The 12,421-nt window shown below is 29.5% G+C and overlaps 1 protein-coding gene across 1 annotated transcript; it reads right to left on the bottom strand.

Moving 5' to 3' along the window:
- Nucleotides 1-4,368: 4,368 nt before the first annotated feature.
- LOC148194642 (uncharacterized) lies at nt 4,369-6,663 on the bottom strand. Its single transcript, XM_088095879.1, has 5 exons — nt 6,018-6,663; nt 5,394-5,515; nt 5,264-5,304; nt 5,079-5,177; nt 4,369-4,796 (listed from the first exon to the last, which is right to left on the bottom strand). The coding sequence occupies exons 1-5, from the start codon at nt 6,472-6,474 to the stop codon at nt 4,643-4,645; spliced, it is 873 nt and encodes a 290-aa protein (XP_087952005.1). The 5' UTR covers nt 6,475-6,663; the 3' UTR covers nt 4,369-4,642.
- Nucleotides 6,664-12,421: the final 5,758 nt, after the last annotated feature.

Below are 12,421 nucleotides of genomic sequence, written 5' to 3'. Positions count from 1 at the left end.
TTTGAATTTGAATTGAATATGTGGTTTAAGCAATAGAATTTAAGGAAGTTGTAATGTAATGTTGGATCCGCCCCATAATCTAACAGAAGCAGAACACAGTTTTCTTTCCCTTGAGATGCTGCTATATGCTGATTTACTTTCCCTTGAGATGCTGCTATATGCTGATTTAGCAAGCACAAATAAGCACTATAGATTAGAAGAAATAGAAAATAAAAACCATGTAAAGAAGGTAACAAAAATTATAAAACTATTCACCCACCAAAGCTGTCCTTCGATTGTTGTCGGATTCGTTTGGATCCATTCCTCGTTTCAGCAACTGATGTAACAACAAGTCATCACCTCTTGCTGCCGCAAAGCACACACTCACTGGTAGGTCCATTCTACCACGAGCTAGCATGTTCTCAATCTCCACCAAAACTCCTTCCATGATTGGATCGTTGAGCTCTTTCAAATGCTGCTTACCATAATAAGTCCACATTCATAAAATTACTCATTGCTCTGTTGAATATGATACTTAATATCTCTTTAAGAAAAACAAGTTTTTTACATTGGATTATCATATTTGAACAAACCTATGTACAGTATATATATATATATATATGTATGTATGTATATATATATATATATATATATATATGTATGTATATATATATGTATATATATATATATAGAGGGCCTAGTTTTGCATTAACTAAATCATAAAAACGTGCAACTTCTCATTGTCAATATGCAGTGAATGCTCATGATGTCATGCATACCTGAAGCAGATTATTCATGATATTTTTTTTGAATTCTTTATATATTTTTTGAATGCTACAATGAACATGAACAGTGCACCTAACTGAGGGTGTATAAAGAAGATATATTTTTGTAAATGTGGTTGGAAGTTAGAAGAATGGTTGGGGATTAAAAAAATTTAATTTATTAATTACGGTTTTGACTTTTTATTAAATGAAGGATAAAATGGTAAATTTGGGGGTGCAGGATGAGGTGAGGGAGGTGTAGGAAGATTCACTCTTTTATCTTTTGCTTCTGTTTTTATTCTCTTACCATTTATGGGTTTAAGAAAAACAGAGAATTGGGTTGTCTCTCTCTACCCTCAGACCTCTACTTGTTTTTTTTATCATGTTTTGTGAATCAAGAGTTATTACAGGATTAATTGCTACAAATATCTGCTTTGAATCATACCAGAGCCTCTTATTGATATGATATATTTGCTGACATGATACCACAGTATTGCTGATAAGAAAAACAATCATACTAAGTATTTTAAATATTTTAATTATATTAATTTAATATTTTAATATATAATAATCGAATTTTAGAATCTGGTTAACAAATTTCTTTTAAATTTTGTTTTAAGGAAAAATTTATTAGATATTTTAATTAGCAAAAAATATTCATAAAAATAAATGTAATTTTATTTGAATCAATTTGAATTTAAATAAAATTTACTAAATATTTTAATTAGTTTAATATAATATTTTAATACAATTTTATGTTAGTATTTTAATATCTTAACATATAATTTATTAAAACAAATGTAAAAAATATATAAAGAAAAAATTAAAAAATTAAAATTAAAAATAAAATAAATACTCGATTTTAAAATATGTTAAGTTCTTAAATTAATTTCAAAATTTGATAAATTTTAAAAATTTTGAAATTTACTCTGTTTTCTAAAGTGAATTTTAAAATGTGATAGTAAACACTAATTACTACTTATCTAAATTATTTTATATTTTATATCTATATACATATACATATTTTATATCTATATATATTGAAGGAGTTGTCTTTTGACAATGAAATTTGGAAGTGCAAAAGTAAAGCCCCTTTTTGGGATCGGATATGTCAATTTTTTTGTCCTCATTCATAAATTTTTGAACGAGTTAAACAAATTCAAAGGTAGGCCCAGCTTTTTTTTCTTGTGTGGGCTTCGTGGCGTGCCTTTCAAGTAAAAAAAAGTAATTTTCTGCAGGAAATGAAATGTCCAAGATCTGGGATGCATTTTTAGTTGTTAAAATTAAATTTAATTAAATGTATTCCTTATGAATAATTACGCAATTTTTAAATAGGGATAACTGTTTTGAAAGAAAAGTGCAACATTGTTATCAGTTATAACACATAATAATGACTAAGAAAATGTATAGTTATTTATTTCTTGAAATTTGTAAATCAAAAAGAATTTATTTATAAAATCAAGAATTAAGTTTAAAGTTCTTAATAAAATTAAATATTTTTAATTAAGTATTTAAAAAATTTATATTTTTCAATTAAATATTTGTTATTAATTTTTTTATTTTAATTGAAAACGTATTGGATAAGAAGGTTATATTATCACGTATAATCATTGTAGTTAAAATTGATATTTAAATAATAAAACTTTACAATTTTACATAGTATTCACCATTCAAATCCATCGTATAATCGTATATATAATAAAATAATTCAGATTCTCAAACAAAATAAGATTGTACTAATTGTTTTTTTTTTCTGCTACACTACCAGTTCATCCTCTTAGTTGAGTGTATTTCATTTTAATAAAACTTGAACCTAATTAAATTTCATGTTATATGTATTATGAGACACAACTCAATTAAAAATTAATACAATTAATATTATTTTTTTCATCTAACCAAATTAAAATTTAATACAACTAAAAATTTATCTTATTATTAACACGTAACATCATCCAATTAAAATTTTTCCTTATTATTGATATTGAATTCACACCTTCTTTAAGACCCACCACACTTATTTTCTTTAAGTTTTAATTAAAACAAAATTCAAACCTAGTTAAAATTTTAAGGAGTTTTATGTTGCATCTTTCACATTCTTGAATGAATTTCAATTAAAATAAAACTCAATTAAGATTGATAAATTAAGATTTTAATTAAAATAAAATTTAAATTCAGTTAAAAATAAACGTTAGTTCTTTTTCACCCATGACCTTCTGGACTAAAATTGAATTAAAATAAAACATTGTTTTCTACAGACATATCTTCTCCTCACCTCTTCTCTTAAAAATAATCCAAATAAACACAATACGTAGTTAAATTTGATGAACAATTTACAAAATGAATAATTTTGTAACCTTAAGTTTGATGAAATATTATCACAGCAATTAATTTTATTTTAATAATTTGTCATTTTCTTTAGAGAAAGTAAAATGTATTGGTGTTATGAATTTTATAATCTCCATTAGAATTACTTGCTTATGAACCAATAAAAGCTTATGTATGTTGTTTTACACTAACTATAGTATCTTTATTATAAATAACATTCCTCAATTAAAAAATATAATTTTTTGAATCTTAAAAATAAAACTTAATTAAAAATACTTAAATTTATTTATTATAGATTTTAAACTTAATTTTGTCTTCTAAGAACATCAATTAGAGATGCTCTTTGGGAATTGAAACCTTTTTGAGTCCTTTATTACTACAGTCCTTTTTCTCCACAACTGAAGGATGCTTTTAGGTTCTGTTTTTACACTTGTGCATCATTTATACAGCAATCTAAAAGCTTAAATTTAAAAATTGGATTCACTCATCTAATTTTTTTTTTTAAATAAGCTACCATATTATCAATGCATATTAATAGGCCCAAATGTATCACTACACTACCATCACATGACAAAAGACAAAATAAATATTTAACATAGATACTCTTGCCAATCTTAACAATAAAAACAAAAATAAATAAATAATAGTTCCTCCTATAACAGTCAATTGATAAGTTACATTTTTAACCATTCCTTGTCCCAGAAAATGTAATTCCTTCTTTACCAGACCTTGACCCAACTGCAACAAGTATGATTTTTTGTTCTATAATTTCACCTAATAACATTGGTCTCACGTCTGCCTCATGATTTTCAGTGTTGTATTTGCATTTCGTGTACCAACTTTTCCCTCTCTTTTTTTAGGTTAGTCATGAAGGACTAATTTGAAAATCTACACAATGGATCAAAGTAAGTTAATGATTGTAGTTTAAATTGAATTAGGTCATATTTTATTAATCTATTTAACTTTCACCTAATAAATTATGGATGAATAAACCATATATATCAAGAAAAAAAAAAACACTAATTAATTTCATTCAATTTTGTTTGAATATTATGGTGGTAAATCCCATGGATCAATACATCTAATACTAATAGTCTAATGTCAATTAATACATCAGGATTAACTAAATCTTAGACTAGATACAAACGAACACCTTCAAAGTCAGAATAATTTTAAATTATTCATAAAAACAACATAATAATTCCTAATAACTCCACACATTAAAATTAAAATGACTAAAAGACTATTTCTTTTTTCTTTTTCTTTATATACAGTCTAATAAAGTGTTTACTACAAATGCTAATCACAATACCAAATTATTATTGCAGCAATTTATTACTGTCTTTCATCTATATTGAATTCTTGATATCTGATGTAAACAAAAAAAACTACAAAAAAATCTACCAGTATGGTTCTGCTTGAATTAAATAAAGTTACTGCTGCTGCTGCACTACACTAATAAAAGAGTAACTAAATTCAACACACTAAATAAACCAAAAAGCTCTCAATGTACTGAACGACCAAGTCGAGTGAGTTTGTTATCATGTGTCTTTATTTTAAGGCAGCATGTTCTGTCACACAGATTCTAGTATGTCATAGTGACCATATCCATGAAATAGCACGTTTATGGAATTCTCCTCTTTATCATTCCTGTAGTCTTCACCATATTTTGCTATGTTTACCAAATCAACCGAGCCCGTGTCTCTCATGAAAACTGATATTGGTGTCCTGAAAAAGTATACAGCCGAGTGAGATAAATAACCATGAAATAAATGAGAAAGCAATTCAGGCTATATATTAGACTAGGATTCAAATTGTAAATAGTAATTGGAGTTTGTCTAGCCAACATTATATACACTATGTGCAATTAATACACTTTCTTATAACAGTGAGCTAAAAGTAGGAGTTAATATATATGGATGGACAAACATCTTGTGCCTCTCAATTCTCATTTCATTAGATGTAAGTAACAACTAAAAGCAGTAGAAAATTTCAAATTCTAGAACTTACTGCAAAACATGAGAAGCCATCAACAGCTCTGGTTCTCCGCCCCACACATAAGGCTGTTGAATTCTCTTCACATATGTATCGAAATCCCCTTCTATAAACCTACAGAAACATCAAACATAACAGATAACCAAGCCCAGAAAAACGCAATCCAAAAGAATCATACATCCTCAAATTACAAAACTTACCATTCTGTTTCCTCCCGCCTTTTCAACAACTCATCTACTACCTAAATTGGGACACAAAGATGGTTAATAAGCAAATGGAAATGAAAAAAAGAAATATTTTTTTTTAAGTTATGTAACTCAATGATCATACTTTAGCTCTCAATTCATCAGCCAATTCCCTTTGACGATTCTCATCAGGTGCTTTTTCCCCATTTCTCAAGCAAGCCCCATGAGCTATTGCTCTAAACAGACAACGACCATCAGCAGGTACCCCTGCACCATTCAGTGAGATAACTCACAAACGAGTCCACATTTTAAAATCATACACAATTTCTTTACCTCCATGATCAACAACACAAAAACTGCTAAAAAAGAATTTAACTCAACAGTACCAATTTAAAATCCTCTCAGTATTAGCTTCTTTAGAAAATTCCCACAAGCATAAAACGCTTCATCTGTTCAATCGTCTACCGACAGACCATCAATAAAGAACAATGTTTAATCCCAAAAGCAAAAAGGTTTATGCTATCAAAACGAAATTAGTGATCAAACTTCAAACCAAACAACACAGACCAATTTCATTTCTCATAAAGGAGTTAAAAGGTGTCTCTCCACACAACGCAAAAGCATCTTTCACTTTACATAAGTCACATCCAACACAAATGCTTTTTATAAACCCAAAAATGTGAACTATATTTCATTTCATCCGATCAAACAAACCTAATGTAAACCTTTTAAATTAATAAAACAATAAATAATATTAAAAAGAACAAACCAGTGACTCTGTAATCAGCAGAAACATCGACTTTCAGTTCCTTATCGAGAACTCCGCAACTCTCGTCCGCAGCGACGGCGTCGGAATCGGTAACGGCGTCCACGCAACCCGGCGGCGCGAGGCAAGCACAGACTCCGAAGAGGAGCCACGCGGAATCAGAACGATGGAGCCACCGCGCCGGCCGCGTGTCCCATGCAACATTCCACGATCCCTCTCCCTTCAGGTCATGCACGGCCACAACGCCGCGGCGGAACCCGTCACCGCTGCGGGGCATTATAGCGTGCCATATGGAGCCAGCGCCGCCAGCCGAACCGAAGAGTTTGCAGGCGCTGGAATGGTGGCGGCGAGGCGGCGAGGCTAAGAGGGAGACGGAAGCGTGTGGCAGGCGAGGCGGCGAGGCATGGACGAGGGAAAAGAGCCAGGGCTTTGGACGAGTGGCGCAGAGAACTCCAAGCATGGGTGTAGGCTATCGTGCGCTGGGTTTGTTGTTATCCTACGCACCACCCGCACACGTAGTTTCCATGTGTGACGGCATGGGGTTGTTTTTGGAAGACAACTACAACGACTCACAGCACAGCACTATTGGAATCATCAAATTTAAACAACACAATCTTCAATCTTTCTTTCGCTTCGCTTTTCTACAATCTCGCACGCACGCGTGGCTCTCACTCTTACCCTTCCTTCCAACTAATTTTATTCTTTTTCATTTTTCATTTTTTAATTCTTCTCTAATTTTTATCCTTCTTCACAATCAGAATATTCTCTCCTTTGCACCAAATTCTCTAGGTTAACTTCAAATCTCATTCATTCATACATTTTATCAATTATCTTTTATGTAAAAATATGATTCTTAGAGATCAATAAAACTGATCAAAATTGTAACATGATATAATTACAATTTTAACTCCTTAAAATATTATCAAAATTAATGATTATTTTAAAATTCCAAGTATTCATTTATTTTCCTAATATATTTCCTAACTATGATTAATAAATATCTATATACTATATTTCTATTTATGTTGAGAATAATATGTATTGATGTATACTTCAAAATAGAAAGTATTTATACGCTAACATTTCTGGTGCAATGAGTTATTGTGATGATGATTGAATTTTTTTCTAATTTTTTTTATCTCTTTTATTTTTATTGTATTTATTATTGATTTTTTTTACTAATATTGTTCATATATAATTAATTATTATGAATACCTAATTAAGATTTTTTAAAAATAATTTTACTTTTAATAAACATAGTCAAATAAAACTCAATATATTGATCATAATATATAATATATATATATATATATATATATATATATATATATATATATATATATTTTGTTTCGGTTGAATTTGTTCGAGGGTCGGTCGTCCTTCTTTGTTCTGCTCTTTTTTATTGTCCAATGCTCTCCAAAAACGTAATTCACTTCGATGGGTGGTTGACCTGCAGAAGACACTCCCACGCTCAAGTAAGATATATTTCATAAAGAGGTGCGTAGGGAATCAAACCCAATAATAAATAATTAATATAGTAGATAAGCCCCCCAACCCCAAGCAAGCTCTTTTATTCGAAAGAAAGAGGTGCGTAGGGATTATTATCAGCTTTAAAAGAGGTTGCTTACGTTGTGTATTTAGGGAGTCTATCTTCGATGCTTTAAGTCTTCATTGCTCTTTGTACCGAGCGGCGAACTCTAGGAATTCTCTTTGGATGGGTTCCCTAGACTGACCAGAAAATGCTAAGAGTTCTCTTTGACACTTTTTCCTGTGCAAGAGATTCACTCCAAAAAATATGTTTTTAAATAAAATAAAGTAAACGCTTCAATATTTTATAATTTATTTTTATAATGAAAAGGCATTGGAACCTGACAAAGTTGAACCTGTTGAGTAAAAGGCATTGGAACTTGACAAGGTTGAACCTTTTGAGTAGTTGACTGATAAAAGTTCTTTTTCGAACTTCCTGCGTTGAGCGGGGATTTCTGAAGTCATTTTTCTGACTTCTTCCCGAGTGGTCTTGAGGCAGGAGTCATTTTTCTGACTTCCTGCGTTGAGCGGGATTTCTGAAGTCATTTTTCTGACTTCCCCCGAGCGGTCTTGAGGCATAAGTCATTTTTCTGACTTCCTGCGTTGAGCGGGGATTTCTGAAGTCATTTTTCTGACTTCCCCCGAGCGGTCTTGAGGGAGGAGTCATTTTTCTGACTTACTGCGTTGAGCGGGGCTTGAGGCAGGAGTCATTTTTCTGACTTCCTGCGTTGAGCGGGGATTTCTGAAGTCATTTTTCTGACTTCCCCCGAGCGGTCTTGACGCAGGAGTCATTTTTTCTGACTTCCTACATTGAGCGAGGATTTCTGAAGTCATTTTTTTGACTTGCCCCCGAGCGGTCTTGAGACAGGAGTCATTTTTCTGACTTCCCCCGAGCGGTATGAGGCATGAGTCATTTTTCTGACTTTCTGCGTTGAGCGAGGATTTCTGAAGTCATTTTTCTAACTCTCCCATATGAATCTTAGTAATAAAGGTCCTTCTCATGATATTTTTTGGGTTTTCCATTATCAGGAATAAGTCAGGACTTTTATTAACCGTAACATATCACGGCTACGGCTAAGGTCGCACCTTATACTATTGAGTACACTACAGTCGGCGCATGTCTGTTCAGGTAGTAACCCATACAAAATGTCATAGGAACCTTTTCAACCATGACATCTGTATGAGCCAGACCGCATTGAGTGCAAAGACTCCCAACTGAATGTATAGTATCCCTACTATGTGGAGTAGGGTCGCGAACCATCTTATTCCCTAAAGGTATAGCCATCAGGGGGGACTACCATTATAACTTGACACAGTTGAAGGTAGGTCTGAACCTTTCTGCACATGATATTTTATAATTTATAATTTAAAATTAAGAGTTGGTAGAACTTGACCTAGTGGAGGTCTGAACCTTTCTGCACATAATATTTTATAATTTATAATTTAAAACTAAGAGTCGGTAGAACCTGACAAGGTTGAACGCAACTCTGAACCATCTATGCATAATATTTTATAATTTAAAATTAAGACCTGACAAGGTTGAACGCATTTCTGAACCATCCTGTGTAGAATATTTTTACTCACAAAAATATGAGTTAAACAAATATATTATAATTTATAAATTATGATGAAAAGTGGAACCTGTCAAGGTTGAACGTAGGACTGAACCTCATGTGGAGGATATTTTTACTCTGCAGGATAATTTACTCACAGAAATATGAGTTAACCAAATATATTATAATTTATAAATTATAATGAAAAGTGGAACCTGGTTGAAAGTAGAAGTGAACCTTCGTGAAAGTTCTCAAAACAAAAGACATGCTTAGGAATTATTACGAAATTTTTTACTCTTGTTGCAAAATCTGGTGTTGATCCGAAGTAGCGATGTCGAGACTGAGCGCGTGTCTGGTTCTTCGTGGCTTCGTGGGGATGTCGCTCGACCCCACGGTGAGCGCCAAAATGTTTCGGTTGAATTTGTCCGAGGGTCGGTCTTCCTTCTTTGCTACGCTCTTTTTTGATTGTTAAGTGCTCTCCGAAAACGTAATCCACTCCGATGGGTAGTTGACCTGCAGAAGACATTTAGAGAGGTCTATAGATTAAGATCCCTGACATCAGTTGTATAGAGTTTGTGGCAGTCAAGTTTATTGATTAGTTAAATAATCAATAATTAATACCGTATATTTATAAAGCATAAAGTAATCTGACCTATTAATACTTGATAATTGTTCCCATTAATTTTCGATCGATATATTTCATATATATATATATATATATATACACTGAAGAGATAGATGTGGTGTCATTAAAAAATTACATATTTGAATAAATCATTATTTTGTATATAAATTTTTCATCTACCTTATTCATAAAATATGAAGTTATTGTGTAAATGGAGCTTGGAGTTTTAAAAGACTCTCATGTTGGCTAAGGCCAAGATTCTCATGGCTAAGGCCAAGATTCTAAGGAAGACTTGCATGAGAATGGTGAAGGTCAAGAATGTGAAGGTAAAACGTTGACTCCCAAGATACCGGCCAACAACACTTATTTTTTTAACTATGATTGTTCTGTAACTATTTTTGAAGTGTACTATAGAACTTGACTTGTAACTTTCTTTAATAAAATTAATCATGATAAATACTGATGAATAATACTTTCCTACCATTGTAATCAAGTACGAAATTTTACTTATATGAAATATTAGAGCTGATGAGTGACATAATATTGGAAAAATACAAAAAAAAATGCATTTAAAATCACAGTTTTTAAATTTTATCCCTTTTTATTTTTAGAATTTTGAAAAAAAAAATAGAGTAGATAAAAAAAAGAGAGAAAATTATTATATTATTTATATATTATTTTATGAAAATAAAAAATCCTAAAACTCTTTAAGCTTAGCTGTGGTATAAGTTGTTGGATTGTTTATATATAATTTCTCCATGTTTTGGATTTATGATCTTTCACAAAAGAAACATGCATACAAAAATGAAATAAGTATGCACTTATACTCACCTTCACTTCAAAACGAAAACATGATTCTCTCCTTTCAAATCTTTTCTTCCATAATACTCATATCTTTCATGTGAAAATAGTATTATTCTTCTATAATAATTGTTTTTTTTTCTTCTAACTGTCTAAACAATAAATCATATTTGTAAATTAAAATCATTAAAACAGTTTTTAACTTAATCAAATAAGTCATGTATTATTACTACACAAATAAGATAAAATTGTCAACAAATTGTCCAACATTTAACTTATATCATAATAACCATTGAGAAACAACCATGGAAACAAAATTATTAGTCAAAATTCATTTATAAGAAAATTTTAATCAATAACTTTTATGTGAACTCATTCATTTTTTGTCCAATTTAAATATTTACTTAATAAGTTATTCTTTGAAATAGCGTGTTTAGGAAAGAAATGAGTTTTTTCAAAAGTGGTATATTTAATATGGGATAAAATTTAATAGTAGAATTGAAGAAGTATGTACTAACATGATTAAAAAGTAATACTTTAGCTGTGTTTAAATATAGTTTATATATATATTTTTTGAATGCTTGCAATAATTCTATATTATAAACCTTCAATTAGTTTAGAGAGTATTTTCCCCTATTACAGTTTTGTTCAAAACCAGTTATCTTGTCTTTACAAAATAGATAATGTAATATATAAAAAATTATGTTAATAATAAAAATAAAATAAAGGTAGTCAAGAAAATTACAAAAAGAATATATTCTGTTTTAATGAGAATTTTAAAAGTAATATATTAGAAGAGTTTGTCACGAAAAAGTTTTTTTTCTTCTTAAAAGATATAAAGAATGTAAAAAATATAACCGAGTCAAACGCACCTAAAAGATTGATTTTTCAAAAATAGTATTATAAAATTAACCAATTTATAATTAAATGATTATATAACTACTTTTCACGCGGTTAATGTTGTATTTAAATTAAATTTTTATATTAGAAATTCATATTCTTAATTATGTGTCTCAAAGTTTACAAAGTTCTCACAAAACTTACTTTCATTTTTCTTAATATATATATTAGATTTATTATGTATGGGTGCATGTGGAAGCATTTAAATGGAATTTGTAATTGATGCTTCTTGTACGACTCTGATATCTACGATTAGGTAGTTGATGCTAGTGGTACAAGTAACATGTTAAATGTTGAAAAAAATTTGTCTTTTACAATTATAATTACAACCAAAGATGTACTCTAACATCTAATTTTGTTTTTTTTGAAAGAATAGAGAAAGATAATGAATACTGAAAAATAAACTTATACTCATAATTTCGCGCATTTATATTTGATGGCAGATAATATATCAACTTTAGTGTATTAGTTTAGATGAGATGGAAAATTTATAATAATATTTAATACAAACTTATTTAAGAAAAATAAATCTCAAATATGAATTTATTCCAGAAAAATAAGCTTCAAAAGCGAAATAGTTATGTTTAACACCCAATTTTTTAAAATACACTCGTTATGAAATTTATAAGTTAGCTTTAAATTCAAATTTTGAGAATGTTCACTTGAAAGTTATATAATTTTTTTTTACTTAAATATTAATTTAATTTTTATTTTTATTGAGTTTGTTCAATTCACATAATAATAATAAAATCATCTATCAATGTTTTATATTTAATTTTAATATAAATATTATACTGATATTTTTATTAAATATTTATAATTTAAGATTAAAGTTGATTTAAATTAGAATAACAATTTTAAAAATAAAAACTAACTTTAACATTTTAAGAGATTAAAAATAAATTATTAAATATAAATATCATACAATATTATACTAATTGATTATAAAATAAAATTATCAAATTTAATTTTTTTTAGTAAATATAACTATGTTTAGATAT

The sequence above is a fragment of the Vigna umbellata genome, chromosome 8 (genome assembly GCF_029865625.1).
Source record: "Vigna umbellata cultivar VRB3 chromosome 8, Vumbellata_1.0, whole genome shotgun sequence".
NCBI classification, from domain to species: Eukaryota; Viridiplantae; Streptophyta; class Magnoliopsida; order Fabales; family Fabaceae; genus Vigna; species Vigna umbellata.
Note: the sequence above shows the minus strand (reverse complement) of the source record. Positions and strands in the feature narration are given on the sequence as shown.